We start from the raw sequence: 15433 nt of genomic DNA on the forward strand, positions 1-15433 counted from the left end.
ACATGTGAAAAGATTAACACTTAAAACGTCACATATAATGCTCTTATAATTTAAAAGATAGTCTTATTCATGCTAAGCACGTTGGCTTTCAACATATTGAAGTTGAAGAAAACTCCAAGCTAATATTTGTTAATCAATGGCTCTTGTGGCATCTAGTTAGAGATATTTTGAAGTTCAAACATTCATTTTTCAATCATGTCCTTCAATGAATGAACTTTATAGCAAATGCTTTGACAAATCATGGCCACACTGTGAGACACTGAAGTTGGGCAAAGAGGGTTTCCCTTTTTGCTCTGCCGGCTTTTAACTTCAATATGTAAGGCAGATTAGCTGGAGATTGTATCTGGATTTTTTGTTTTTTGTTTTTTACTTATATTATCAAAATAAAAAGAAAGTTTGAGAGGGGAGATGAGTTTTAGAATAACCCGCAATAGGTTAAGGCCATCAATGCTTTTGAGAAAATTATGCTATAAACGCTAACAATCATTACACATTATTAGTTTAAAAAATTTACATTTTGTAAAAGCATAGTAGAGATCTTTGAGTACTCCAAGCCCATCCCCCACCAGTTATAAACGTTGAATGGTTGGGCCATTCATTCAACAACAAAAAGCATCATTCTATAATCATCAGTTAGAAGTAAAATTTGCCTAACATCTCTTCTACTTCACTGAATCCGCTTTGCAAACTCAGGCTAAAACTAGGGGCCTACTGCTGGACCCAACAATCTTTAGGAGAAGAGAGACATGGCGTAGGTAAGGGCTTGAACCCCTAACAATTCCCACCAATCTTGGTTGGAAACATTACTGGTTTTCTCGAAACGCCACGATTTTAGCATCTTTGAAGCCCTGTTTTCATATTTTTACAGATAGAATTGCGAGATTCCATTGCCAAACTTGGGGGCAAGTACTCCAAATAGGAGTCGAGATGTCTGCACCATTAATTTGAGCAACTCCAAAAGTACAGGAGCCGGGAACAAGGGAAAGACCTCTGCTTCTCTAGCTCTATTACCCTAATTCCTGATGAAGAGAAAATCACAATTCGACCACATTATAATATCTATAAAGTAAAACGAACTATAGCAATTAAATGATTTTGTGAACATTATAAGAGTCTTTAAAGCTATCCCCTAGATTTTGCAATTTCTTCATTAATACAATTGGTTTCACTCGATGCCATTCAATAGTTCTAAAACAAACTTGAAAAATATAGGTGGCATTTCAGTCTTTGCTATGAAAGTCTGACATCCACAACACAATATGATCAACCATAGGTAGCTTAGTACTTTTTTATCTATTCACATAATTTGGGAAATTTTTCAAATTCCAGTCATCTAACTGTTGCAATTCCTAGTATAGATAACATAATCCTGTATATTTTGGACTCTGGTGTGACCAGCAACCCAGCATGAGAAACTAAGATTAAAATGGAATAAAAGATCGTAACTTCTAGAATCTGAAGTAATTATACATCCTTCAACAATATAAACGTTATCTTTGGATGATAAAAGAGTACAAGGATGAATTATATAGGTTGACACTTGGATACTTATGTGTGAGCACCCACAGCTGCTTACTCTAATCCAGCAGTGGATATCTACCCAAATTTTAATTTTATCTTTGCACTTTTTTCCTCAGAAAGCTAAATAGCAACATCCCGCACAACCGTCTCACAAACTAGACCCCCACAACCCAAACAAATTTCACCAAGAGTTGCTAGTGTGGCGATTTTGTCACCTTTGAAGGTGACATTATCAACTACAATATCCGGCACGTGTTTTATAAACTTGTCTAATACCAGTTTCCAGTTCTTATAAACGAGGAGGTGTTGACTGTTAAATACAAGGGAGGAGACTAACCTTAGCATGTTCATGGAAGAAGCGTTTGTAATCCATTGCCTCAAGGACAGAAGCTGTATTTGTCTGCAGTAAAATTATGAAGACTTCACAGTTTACACCCACATGAAATACCTCAGACAAAGAGGACATATGAACAACTAATAGTAATGGAAACTAAGAGACAATGAATTCAGGATGAGCACTCTGCATCAGATGTCATTTTACACTTTGTGGAAAAGGACTTATGCCTGAAATTATATGATGCAGAACTAAAGACAACAAACTACAAGTATAAGTAACAACTAATGCGTAATGCTACACTTTTAAATTATGTTAGAAATTTCAGGCTTTAAAGGTGGGATTCATTCATACTATGTACCTTTCACATGGAAAAAGAAGCTGCTGCAGACCTATCATCGTTCAGCAAGCTGCTATTTCCTCTCCTATAAACAGAACAAAAAAAGTTTCAGTAGTGCACAAGGAGATATCTCCAGTGAGGGACTCTAATGCAACTTTGAGAGCAGATGAAGTGAAAACCCGAGTTTCTATTTGAAATAACATGAGAAACTAAAAACTGAATTACAGTGAATTTGTGGAATGGCATTAAGATTTTGCCTTCAGATTATCACTTTGAAATAATTCAGTAGCTACTAGAAGGCTGACCTCTTTTCTGTGTTCTTGCTGTTATTTATCCGTACCATATTAAGCATCTCATATATAAAAAGTAAAATAACTTCTAATAATTGCTATTACTATATAAAATACTGCAATGAGAAAAATTTCAGTTTTTCCATGGATGTAAGACATAGTTAGTGGAGAGTGAGTTCATAAATGGAGGAAAACAGCTCTGTTGCCACAATGTGAAACCTTCGAGTTAAAAATGCTAGACAAGTGACTGTTTGAAGACAGAATGGCTCCCCAAATATTCATTGCATGCACAAAACCAGGAAAATATCGAGTCATCTAGATATAAAACCAAGTTTCAACATAGTATAAATACCTCATAGCATTCAGACCAAAAAAAAAAAAAAAGTACTGTGAGATATATGTGTCTTTTATACACATGCATGCACACCCAATAACAGAATGCCCATAAGATCTAGCTTAGGTATTGATGGCTTAATATGCCATGGCGTGAAAATATCAACAGTAGCTTTAAACCACCAACTTACATAGGGATTGCTGAGTAAGCTATCAAGGAAATGTTTCCGAGAAGAACAGGATTGAAATACAGAGGGACTAAGTAAAGACTTGGAAAAACAGAAAAGAAAAGAAAAAGCACGAAGGGAAAAGGAAATCCACTCAAAACTTGAAATAATTGCACAGCTGATGTTCTCTAAACTCACCATATGAGCAATCAAAGACTGGCATTATTGCAGAATGAGTTCTAAGGCCACAGTTCCCTGCCAAGGTTATAATATCAAAAATCCCTTGCCTGCGTTATGCAACACATAATTCGTCATATTGTATTTTTTCTGTTTACTTTTTACTATAGAATTTGTCATATCCAAAAGACTTAAAGCCTGTACTATAATCAAGCAGGAACTAATACGAGCCACATGCATAGAGAATTCCGATCGTACTACATGTAATGATATCCAAGTTATATAAGTTGACATGACTTATTAAACTGCTAAAGCTCCATTTCCACCAGGAGCAGTAAAAGCTGTAAATAACATAACACTAGGCATACCTTCAAATTTAGTAAAAAGATGCAGAAAAACACACATGGATGTCATGTCAAATTATACAAACAAGCTACATATATATACAAAGGAAAGAAATGGGTCATGTACAGATTTACCAACCCCTCAAGCTCAAGTATCATTTTGGAGATGGTCAGCAGATGTATTCAATCGTCAACAATAAGCAGTCCTTAGAAAAGAGTAAGTATAGGACCCTGTACATTAGCATATAAAAATTAAAAAGCCTTCATAACATGAGTGAACCGATTATACATGATAAAACTGTTAAAATATGCAATAAATTTGTCATCTAAAAGTGAACAACTCACCTTTTAAAGGTTTCCATATCATTCCTCGTCTGCACATGTAGCTGTTTGATGCAGCCCACTAACCAATGTCGTATAGGTAATTTCATCTAAAGCTAGACCTTTACTGAACATTTGATCACAAACTTCAAAAGCTTCTTCCACCATCCTTTCCTTGCAAAATCCATTTGTTAAGGCATTGTAAGTGACAGCATCCGGGACAATTCCCTTTTTTTCCATCTCGCATAGAAGTTTAGTTGCTTCTTCCATATTACCTAGTTTACAATGCCCATCAATCATGACAGTGTATGTAATCTTATTAGGTTGTACGTTATATGAAGACATCTCTCCAAGAACACTCCCTACTTTATCCATCTGGCCTAGCTTACAATAACCATGAATTAGTGCAGTGTAGCAAACAACATCGGGCAACAAACCCTCCTTCCTCATTTGATCAAGAAGGTATTCTGCATCTTTGACATTACCAATATTGCACATCCCATGTATAAGAGAAGAATATGTGGTACAAGTTGGTTCAATACCCTTCTTTTTCATGTCGCAGCAGAGACCAAGGGCTCCAATCACGTTCGCATTTGTACAGTATGCTCTTATAAGCGTATTATAAAGAATGAAATTCAGCTGAAGTTTCTTAGTCACCAACTCAATAAATAGGTCTTCACCGTCTTTAATTCTGTCAGCTCTACAGTACCCATCTATCATCACCCCATATGTATAGACATCGGCAAGACCATGTTTTCTGCACTCCTCCCAAAGTTTAACAGCATCATCCACTTTTCCCATATTACATAGACCATGCATTAGCAAATTGTAAGTATATGTGTCTGGCAAAATTCCTTTCTTACCCATCCAGTCCCTAATCTTAAAACCTTCGTCCACTTTTCCCTCCTTGCACCAACCCAAGATGAGTGTGTTGCATGAGATCCTATCCAATACCAAGCCTCTCTTTACCATTTCCTTGAGTAGCCTAGCAACCTCTTGCATGCTACCAGATTCACAAACTCCATAAATTAGAGCATTTGAGGTCACTGTGTTGGCTGCAAACCCTTTCTCCCATAGCCTAAACCAAAGCTGAGATGCCTCAGAATGCTTTCCATCTTTACAGAGCCCAACAACCAATGTTGTAAGCAAGTTATCGCTGGGCCTGAAGTTTCTTAATAGCATTTCAATTGTGAATTTCAGTGCAGAATCAAACCTAGAGTTCTTGCATAACGAGTGAATGACTGAGAAACAAACGACTTGGTCTACAGATGAACCACTGGATAGCACCTTATCTAAGACCTGCTCAGCATGCTCAAAGTGGTTGCTTTTACAAAATCCCTGCAGTAGCGAGTTAATGGTAACAGAATTTGGAGTTACCCCATTGGATAACATTTCATCCCTTAACTTCAGTGCCTCACTAGTACTTCCCGTTTTACAATAGCCGTCAATCAATATGTTATAGATAACCTCATTGGGGGCAAATCCCTTACAATACATTTCCTTCAAAACATGATTTGCGTCGTCAAACTTCTCCAACTTAATCAAACCATTAAGGAGCACACCATATGTTGTCAGACTGGGATTCACATTGTTTTGTACCATCTTGTCCTTGAATTGGAAAGCCTCCTCTAATCTTCTGCTCTTACATAACCCGTGAATAACATTGTTGTAAGTAACAACATTTGGAGCAATGCCAAGTGCCTCCATTTTAGAGAACAAACCTATTGCCTCATCAACCTTCCCTCCCTTACAAAATGCTTGAATTGCAGTAGTAAACAAGTAAACATCCGGAGAAACAGCACGAGACAGAACTTCAAACACACGGTAGCTCTTATCAAGTTGGTCAGCCTTGACTAGAGAATTCAACAAAAAATGGCAAGTCCTGAGGGACGGAAACATAGCCTTACTAGAGAAAAACTCAAAAACATGAACGGCAGAACAAAAACCCAAATCCTTGAACTGAGTACAGTAAAGATGAATCAACATATCCAACGCCTGAAGCACAGAAGCTCTTTCGTAGGCGGTTTTGAAGTGGGACATAGCCATGGCTATCTCAATGTGCCTCTCAGTGGGCGGGAGGGCATACAAAGCTTGCACATTGCCATCAATCAAGCGGATCAAAAGCAATCTCGCAGGCGAGTTAAGATTGGAAAGAATTAGTACACGAACCAAAAGGCAATAAGAGGCGAGGGTGAAATGGAAGTTGAAAGCTTTGGAAGCGAAGTGAAAGAAACGGAGAGCAGTTTTGGGGTTGACATTGGAGGAGGGGGAAGCGGCGACGGAATAGAAGAGGGCATCGAATTCATGAGGGGACAAGAGGGATATGAGAGATCTACATTGAGGGTACTTGAAAGATGAGTTTGAGAGAACAGAGGATACCCGGTCAAGTAATCTCTGGTTGTTCGGCGGCGGCGGCGGCGGAGGCTGAGGGCGTGGGACGCAGCTTAGTGGGCGTTTGATTAAGAAAGAGCAAGGTTTCGAGATTGAAACCCTTCTCAGCTCCATCGACGAGGAAGACACAAGGAGGAGGAGGCCAGGGTTTGGGGTTTTTAATCAAAGGGCGAATTTCATGAGGGGTTTTAGAGGATGTGAACTAGCCACGATTATAGGGGCAACCAAACAGAACACGGGAGAAGGCTTTGCTTTTCCTCCTAACAAAAAAAAAAAAAAAGGAGAAGGAGAAGGAAAAAAAAAAACAAACAAACAAAGCTTCAGGCTTCACTCTTCTTCACTCATCAGAAAGGAGAGAGCGAACCCGAGAAGCGAGAGCACCAGACTCTTTGGGGTTTTTGGAATTGGATGCGTCCGCGTCCCTTTTTTTTTTTTTTTTTTTTTTTTTGGGATATATCAATTTTTATTTACTTTGAGTGAAACGACTGCGTTTCGTTCCCTAGGGGGTGCTAGACTACGTCTTGCTTCGTTTGGCTTCCCAGTTGGCCCAGTCTCTCACGACGACCTAGAGAGAGAGAGGGAGAGAGAGAGAGAGAGAGAGATGGGGGGAGCGTGGATCGCGACGACTATTGTAGTGGTGGTGTGTTTGGTAGGTGCGTCATCATCGGTAGAGCAGCTGAGCACTAGAGAATGTGAGAATCTTGGTTTCACTGGGCTTGCTTTGTGCTCTGATTGCAACAGTTTGGCTGACTATGTCAAAGACCAAGGTTCATTCTCTCTCTCTCAGCGCTTTGATTTCTAAATTGTTGGGCTGATCCTTGTGGTATATGTGAATACTTCGCTTCATCTAATTTGATGATGATTATAGTTTAATATCTGTTCTAGTTTATATAGATTGGAGTTTTGGGTGTTTAAGATCAGAATTGATTGGTAAATGATGGACTGGAAATCGAAATGTTCTTCTTTTTGAAAATGCATTGCAGTGTGAATCTGGTTTCCTTAATGTGGGTTTCCCCATTTTGACATGCTAAGGTTCCATGTGTTTTATCTATCAAAAAAAGAAAAAAAAAGTCCGAGTGTTTTATCTATCAGGAAATTTAACTCTATTTCAGTAGCCCAACACTAAGTCATGTATATAGAACAGTAATTCTACTTAGTTTACAAGCAAGAAAACATCATTTAAAACAGTGCGGAAACAAAGTTCAGAAAATGTGTGAGAAAAACAGTGCAATGTTAACAAGAAACCAGACTTGAAGGCTTGACATTACATGACATCTGTATCACTAGCATAAATTTTATGAAGGCTCAATATTACATGACATCTGTTTCACTAGCATATTTGTTATGAAAGCTTGAGATTTTGATTGTTAACCATCATTCTGTTTTTGTGACTTCTGGTATGATTAAAAAATAGACTGACGTCCTAGTTTCCATGGCAGAATTGGTATCAGACTGTAAGAAGTGTTGCACTGAGGATTCCAATGATTCCATGACTAAGGTATAAATGAAGTCATACAGATCATTCCTGAAAGTTGAAATCATGTTTTAGTCTACTCATATGCTGTTGTTTAGAAATTTCAACTAGAAAGCTCTGATTTGAGATTTGTTCTCCTAAATAACTTTAATCTTGCAAGGTGTGTATGGTTAATACATGGCCATATGGGTAAGGGCAAACTACGAATAATTGGATTACATAAAATACATAAGACTCGGTCATTATGTATAAACTTGAAGCAGCTTCTCCTTTCTTTTTTTTTCGAATTTTAGTTTTGATTTTATGATGTTCCATCTATTCATTACCAAGGACATTCTAATAGGAACTCAATATGACAAATTCAAGTGTACTGTACTCATATGGAATAGAGCTCCATATTCCCATATCCGTAATAGTAAACCCTAGCTACTAACCAGACCTTTTTGTACCTCAGTAAGTTCATTGTCAACACGCCAACACACATTTTCCTTTATTATCTAAAAAGGTCTGATTATGAGAAGGGTAAACATGGTTTCCTCTGTACATGCTAGGGTTTTTATCGAAAAGTCTGGTTGTTTAGGAACAAAATGGATTTTATGAAAACATGATAGGGAAGTAAAAAATTAAAGGGACAAACTTCTTGCATCACACTAGTAAGTTCTAGGAATCACAACTAGAGGCCTTACGACAGGATGCCTAACGCCACAGGGATGCAAACTCAATACTTTTGTATTTCACACCTAGGGTTAGGTTGCATCACACAAACCTGGAGAGCAAAAGCTTCGAATTCTAAGTTAAGCTAAGACAGTTCTAGAAAAACTAGGATAAAATAGTCGTAATAATTTCCTTGATAAAGAACCTTCTGTTCTGCTTTAGTAAGAAAACCTAATAGTAAATCCTAATATTATCAGCCTTTATTTATTTAAAATTTTTCCGAACCAATCAAGCAGGATCCCAGCAAGACCAATCATCCTCTACAGAATGCCATGTCCTGGCCTTGGAGCTTCTTTCCCCAAAATAAACCCTAGTGGCCCTTCCACTTATGTTCTTGATCAAGGTCCTGCCATTAGTCTTTTATTTTATGCTAGGTCTAACTTTAAATTTAGTGTTCTCTTAGGGATGTCATTATTTAAACAGAAAGTTAGGTTAATCATGATATGTGGAATGACGTATAAATTTCAGAAACGAACCATTCTTCTATAACCATTTTAATAACCTTTAATAGTAAACTTTCATATCACTGGTGCAACAAATAAAGAGTAAGATTCGAAGTCTCACATCTATGGTGCTCTATCTCAGGAAAAAATAATGAGTACACGGATAAGGGATGGCCAAACTTCACATCACTGTTGCAATATGTAGAATTTATCCTATCTTGGTTGCTAAAGAACTTCTACACATGCAAAGTCAATCTATAACATAGGCTTAGTGGTTTAGAACATCAATAAATGGTGAATCCATGGATTCATTTGCAACTCCTTTTGAAAATATTGCATCAATGGTATTTCTGTCCCTGATTTAAAATACTTTGTACAGTGCCATATAAGTTATTAGGTATTATTTCAATGGTTTCAGTACTCTCGGCTAACAGCACCTTTTTGGCAAATCTTAATAATTTCCAATAATCCAATAATCAGAGAAGAAAATGGGAGGAGTCCATTTGGAAATTGGAATTACTCTGTTACTGAAACTTCAATACACTAGCCTCTAAACACAAAAGGAAATGCTTAATGTGACTCTGTAACTGCAGATTACTTATTCTGGTGCGATACTTGAGGTCTGCATGAGGAAACTGGTATTTTATCCAGAAATTGTTGGCTTCATTGAAGAAGAGAAGGATCAGTTTCCATCGGTTAAAGTTCAATACGTTTTCAATTCGCCTCCGAAGTTGATCATGCTAGATGATGCAGGCGAACATAAGGAAACAGTAAGGTGAGCATTTATTTATCAATCACATAGAAGTAGTGGACATATCAACCCCCTCTATTTTTTTTCTTGTCAATTCAATAAGTTGGCCGGTCGCAATTTAGTAGCATGCTTTTGCTGTTTTGGTCCCCCTCATATCATCATATCCAATATTGATGTTGCCTAAACTTGCCCATGTGCATTTGTAGTCCAATGGTGGTCCGGAGAAACTAAGTTGTGATTTATAGATTCCTGACAGCACTTTGATATCCATTAATAACCTTTATGGTAAAAGTCTATCTATACAAACTTATTAAATACAATTTTCTCTATAACAGAATCGACAACTGGAAGCGGGAACATATACTTCAGTTTCTGCAAGGGAAGGTGAAGTCTACATCAGCAATCTGAAAATGCTTGTTATAATCTCCTGTCACTACCTGAAGATTTTGTATCTTAACTATTATGTGACATCAGATCTTTTTTGGAAATATAAAATTGTGATATCTGGACAATGAATTTTCTCTTCTTTTTCTTCTTCTTTAATTTGTTCTTTTTTTTCTTTCTTTCTTTGAGTTAGTGAGTAGAATAGTTTCTTGTGTAGACTATTACTCACTTGATATCACTCTTCATCAATGCTGGTTCTAAGGATGGAGATAACCTTGGATATAGACTGTCAACTCAAGCCAGCTAGAACTGATAAAGGAAATTATTTCAACCTTATGATAGTCTCAGATCGGGAATACAAAGCCCCTCCAAAAGCTGGAATTCTTATTGTGGTTCCTGGCGCTTGGGTGTGTCAACGATTGTGATCTTCTCATTGGTACTTCATATGAAGCTGGGAGTGTTTCATTTCTTGCCCTTGATCTTTACAGTTCTTTACTATTGTTGTGGAAAAGCTGCTTTAGGAGATTTTTGCCACTTGGGTTTACTCCAATGCGGTGTTTTAGACTGTTGTTTACAAAGTTTAATGCCTAGGGGTAAAGGAGAGATCTAACACCTATATTGCTTGCTGGTGGCAGTTTTCCGGGGTTGTAAGGGGATTGCGGTGGAATAACAAGATCAAGTGCTTTTTTTTTTTTTTCCCCCTTCTGGTCAGCTGATGGGTATTGGCTTTGGTAGATTTTAGGGAGTGATTTCACATGGAATGATGGCACATTTTGACCTAGTGTGAAGTGATTTGTTGCTTCATGTTGTGTTTGTGGAGTGTTTTCTAATATATCCCGCCACCTATATATCTTCTAGTTCTTTTTGGTAGATATTTTATCTACCAAACAAACACAGAGGAAGTTGATACAAGGTTTTTTAAAATGCTGTGGGATTCAAAATATGGAGATGTGAGCCGTTCGATCAACTCAATACGTGGGACACACTGCAAATAGTAACTGATCTAAAAGCTCACGTCTCTGATCCGTAGTGTTATAAATTTTTTAACACGATTCAAGCACTCATCAGTGGTTATTATCTCATGGGCTTTCTCAAATTATGAGTACGAACAATAGGTGGCGGGATTGGGCATGGAGTCATTTATCTGCAATATGGTTTATGTTATAGTAATTATCTAAAATTTCTGTATTTTTTTGTGGATCGATGACTGTTAGCCTCTATGATAAGTAGGGTTGTCAATTTCGACACGACCCGATAACACGACTCGAAACCCGCACGAAATAAAGCGGGTTGAACCCGCACGATTAAAAAGCGGGTCGGCAGCGGGTCAACCCATCATGACCCATTTAATAAACGGGTCAGCCACGGGTCAACCTGCCAACACGAAGTGAACCCGTATAACCCGATTATGCTCTACTTCTTCTTGAAATTTTGGACGTTGGGAGTATTTGATCCTAGGATCCAAATATTTTGTTTCATCATTATTGGATTTAATTATTTATGAATTATATATAATTATTTATATTCTTCGTCATATGAAAATTTTAGTGAATTTAATCAATTTATGCATGTTTTTAGTTAAATGGGTATCAGTGTTAACCCTTAAATGGGTCATTTTGTTCAACACGACACGACCTATTTATTAAATGGGTTAAGCGGGTTGGAAACGGGTAACCCGTTTAATAAATAGGTTGGGTTTGAGTTTAAATTTTCGACACGATTAATAAATGGGTTGGGTTTGGGTTTGTCTCTTGTGACACGACATATACCTTGACCCGACACGAACCCAACCCGACACGACCCATTGACAGCCCTAATGATAAGTCCAAATTTAGTACCTGGTGAGTAATACCAATTTTGTTGGGACGAGGATAATTTTGATCAATATGTTAGGTTCTTTACAATAATCATTAGTAATTGAACTCTTAGGTCTCGAGATCTTTACCAGGATTTTCACCATATTTTTTTTTATCACTTTCAAGATGGCTTCATTCCTCTTTCTAGGAAACACCGATTCTGACACAAACAATGTGACATGAGACGATGTTGATACGATAATTAAAATATCATATAATAATTTAAAAAATAAATTAAATAAAAAAGTGTTTGGACCTGAATTTAGCAACTCCCGTGTACGACCATTTTAAGAGTCGTACGCTCGACATGAAGTTGGAGTTCAACTGAGATAATAGCTTTTGAGTCGTACGATTTAGAAGAATGCGTCGCTTGGTCACCTAGCCAAGATTTGAGATTTTGAAATGGATCATATAGCCATGTATTTGGATAATCCAAGTTCAAATGGGTGATTGCACAGACAGGCCAAGAGGAAGACTAAAAGTGTTCGGTCAAGCCCAAATAATAATTTCGGCTGAGAAGTCCATTCAAGGAAAGAATTCTCACAAGGAAGGAGTTCGAATCAGTTAAGGAGTTTGTGATGCCCTAGAAATTCGTATTTATTTTTCGAGCATTTTCCGGAATTTAATTTAGTAGTTGTCGGTACGATTATGTGGTTCGTGGATAGAGCGGAAGTGTTTCGGACGAATTTTTATTCGGAAAGTATGACTTTAGGAGGGGTCGCAAAGTTGACTTTTTATACATTGGGTTTCTCCGAAAACTTCTTTCACGAAAGTAGTAAAGCGCGTCGATACGAGTTCGTGGACATATAGAACGCGGAAATTGGAGTTCGGGTGAAAAAGTTATGGCCATCGGAAAAAATTTCAATTTCAGTATATATAGGGTTTTTTCCGGAAATTGGGTCATAATTCCCAAATTTCCGTTTTTATCTCTTTGTTCTCTCTCCTCCGCGCAACCCAGACATGACAGAAACCCGTCGACCCGACCCGATTCGTTCTCTCACCTCCGGCGACGGGACAAGCCGAAACCGACTCATACCAGCCTCGTGAGTCGCCCTGTGCTGTTGGTTTGCACGGTGGTTGTTACGTCCCGAACCTAGAATTAACGATTTACTCACTATTTGGACGGTAATTGTCGAATACTTTCAATTTTTACTTTTTATCGATATTTTAGTGGCCCTAAAAGTTGACTTTTTGTTTGGGTCAAAATTTGAGGAAATGTTCTTCATGAAAGTTGTAGAGGACTTTAAACCGAGCGCGTGCATATGTGGTGCGTAAAAATTGGACTTAGTATGTGAGAGTTATGGCCAAAAATGTAGAAGTTACTGTTCATGGTAATTTATATATATATATATATATATGGAAGTTACTGTTGGTAGATTTCCATTTTCGGAAATTCTACCTAGCCCCTGGTAACTCTCTCTTCTCCTTCCCCGACCCTTCCTCCCTTTCGGCCCCGATTCTCTTCCTTCGATTTCTTCCCCCTCCGGCCGACCCACGACGAAATCCGGCTATCCCCAAGCTCGTCTCCTCCCCCTTAACGCATCTGTGGTGGTATTTTGTGGAGATTTGGCCGGAGGAGCTCGATTTTGAGCTGGGAAGGTGACTGTAGCAGTTCGTGATTTTTGCCGATTTCCGGCGATTCCAGCCATCTCCGGTCACCAAACCGGCGACGAAGGCTCGGTTTTCGACGGAGATCATTTCCCCTAAGGTCTTGCATTCCAATTTGCTGTGTAGAGGCCGAATCGACAACCTAGGGTTCTTGAATTTCTGGGTTATCTTCACCGGCCGGATTCGACCTTTTCCAGGTAAAATTTGGATGTGTTGTAGTTGAGAAAATTAATCAGTGGGTTGAGTTGTTGCTGTACATGGAATTTGGTAGCCGGTGGTGGAGGTTGGTACCGGCGCGTGGCACCCACGCGCCGCCACTGTTGGTGGCGCGTGAGACTGTATTTGGCCGGACTTTGACTTCTGTTGTTGAGATAATTAGTCAATTATACATTTAGTATCATAATTGCAGCTTTGGGATAGAATTGGAGATGGAGTGAGTATGGATTTTGATGTTGTTCAAAGGTGGAAATTGTTAATTGAATTAGGAGGAATCCATCCATCGGATTTCTTTGATTCGGCCCTAAAGCCCATACATTAAGGGATTGACATTAGTGAAGAAGATTGGGAGGTTTTGGGCATATAAAGACAATGTTAGGGTTGGTTTTACTTATTGTAATTTAGTTTTTCATCCAGTAATTAAGGATTTACGAACGTTATATTGTACAGGACGTGAGGAGGATTCCCTCGAGGAGGGTTTGGATCGACGGCAGGCTTAGCCGTACACTGTGAGTGGAATTTTGTTTTTAAATAAGTGATGCATGCATTTATTTACTAAAGTATGTTCTATTTAATTAACATATTACTTTCCGAGCATATGAATTTGATTGCGATTTAACTCGTGGATTTGCTTCCAATAACGATTTTTGTGAAGTAATTATGATTTATACTGGTTGTGAGTTTCGGTTATTAAGTTGTTATGCTCGGATTCGAATTTATAATTGATGTTGATTTTCGATGAATTGTTTTCGGTGTGATTTCCGAATTTATACTATTTATGTTATATTTATATTCGTCGATTTGAGATTTTATTTTCGGAATGAGATTTCGATGGAGTAAATCTCCATATTTATTTATCGACTTTCAAATTTGGCATTGGGAATGCCTTAATGATAACCTAATTATTCTTTTAGCGTGTGGGACACTCTGTTGGTTTATACGACTTTTTACGAGAATTTCTGGGTACAGTTGGGAATCGTACCCGTGTTTTCTTTATTCGTGGGACATGGGGAAGCCTTAAGGATTTATTGGATTTTAATAGTTTTTACCCACCATTCCTGGGTCGTCATATTTATTGCTAGCTAGCCTATTAGTACTCCTCCCTGCTTACTATGTGTTTGTGGGTGAGTAAGAGCAGAGCATGGGATGCTCCAGAGTGTGGGACACTCCAACCCGAGCCTGGGAGGCTCTCTTCTTTCGTATGGTGAAATTTCTTCCCCATATTTTATCATTACTTGACTAGCGGGGCTAGTCCGATTTCTCTTAACCAGCGGGGCTGATATGTTTTTCACGAGTTTTTGAGTTTAAAGAAATACGTTTTATAAACGTTGCATGCATCGAGATTTTATAAATTTAAATATGTGGGAAAGTATAAACTATTCTTCCGTTATGCTTATTTATTTTGTCCACTCACGCTAACGTTTTTATGTACTTTCCCCTGGGCCCTTTGGTTTCAATTGCCCAGATCGCAGCGTTGCTGATCGGCTTAGGAGTGGAGGCTAGCACCACCTTTGCCATCTATCCTCAGTAGGTTATTTTATTAACCTACTTTATGTATCATATTTCGAATGTGTTCTGTAGATTGCTCTGATTACCTTAAAAGGTTGGATTTATACATTTGTATAATTATGGGTGTTTGGGAGTTGTATAATATTGGAGGAAGTTGAAAGATTTGATTTGCTGAGTTGTAATTTATATAAGTGGTTATGTTTGTGTAGTACGATGTTTATACTTGGAATTTGCGGATTGTTGCTAGGAAGCAGGGTGGC

At 38.1% G+C, this 15433-nt stretch overlaps 2 protein-coding genes across 3 annotated transcripts; one reads left to right on the plus strand and one right to left on the minus strand.

Moving 5' to 3' along the window:
• Positions 1 to 451: 451 nt before the first annotated feature.
• LOC112200374 (pentatricopeptide repeat-containing protein At4g19440, chloroplastic) lies at positions 452 to 6610 on the minus strand. Of its 2 annotated transcripts, none has more exons than XM_024341402.2 (6): positions 3852 to 6610; positions 3646 to 3737; positions 3184 to 3240; positions 2217 to 2280; positions 1859 to 1921; positions 452 to 1019 (listed from the first exon to the last, which is right to left on the minus strand). In XM_024341402.2, exon 1 carries the CDS (start codon positions 6330 to 6332, stop codon positions 3870 to 3872), a length of 2463 nt encoding a protein of 820 aa, XP_024197170.1. In that variant the 5' UTR covers positions 6333 to 6610; the 3' UTR covers positions 452 to 1019; positions 1859 to 1921; positions 2217 to 2280; positions 3184 to 3240; positions 3646 to 3737; positions 3852 to 3869. The 2 variants fall into 2 exon arrangements, with proteins under 2 accessions (XP_024197170.1, XP_024197169.1); XM_024341401.2 differs by having other exon boundaries at positions 3184 to 3272.
• A 131-nt stretch (positions 6611 to 6741) lies between these two features.
• LOC112196512 (selenoprotein F) lies at positions 6742 to 10125 on the plus strand. Its single transcript, XM_024336877.2, has 4 exons — positions 6742 to 6985; positions 7658 to 7716; positions 9443 to 9624; positions 9936 to 10125. Exons 1-4 carry the CDS (start codon positions 6820 to 6822, stop codon positions 10006 to 10008), a joined length of 480 nt encoding a protein of 159 aa, XP_024192645.1. The 5' UTR covers positions 6742 to 6819; the 3' UTR covers positions 10009 to 10125.
• Positions 10126 to 15433: the final 5308 nt, after the last annotated feature.

This window comes from Rosa chinensis, chromosome 4 (assembly GCF_002994745.2).
Source record: "Rosa chinensis cultivar Old Blush chromosome 4, RchiOBHm-V2, whole genome shotgun sequence".
Classification (NCBI taxonomy): domain Eukaryota; kingdom Viridiplantae; phylum Streptophyta; class Magnoliopsida; order Rosales; family Rosaceae; genus Rosa; species Rosa chinensis.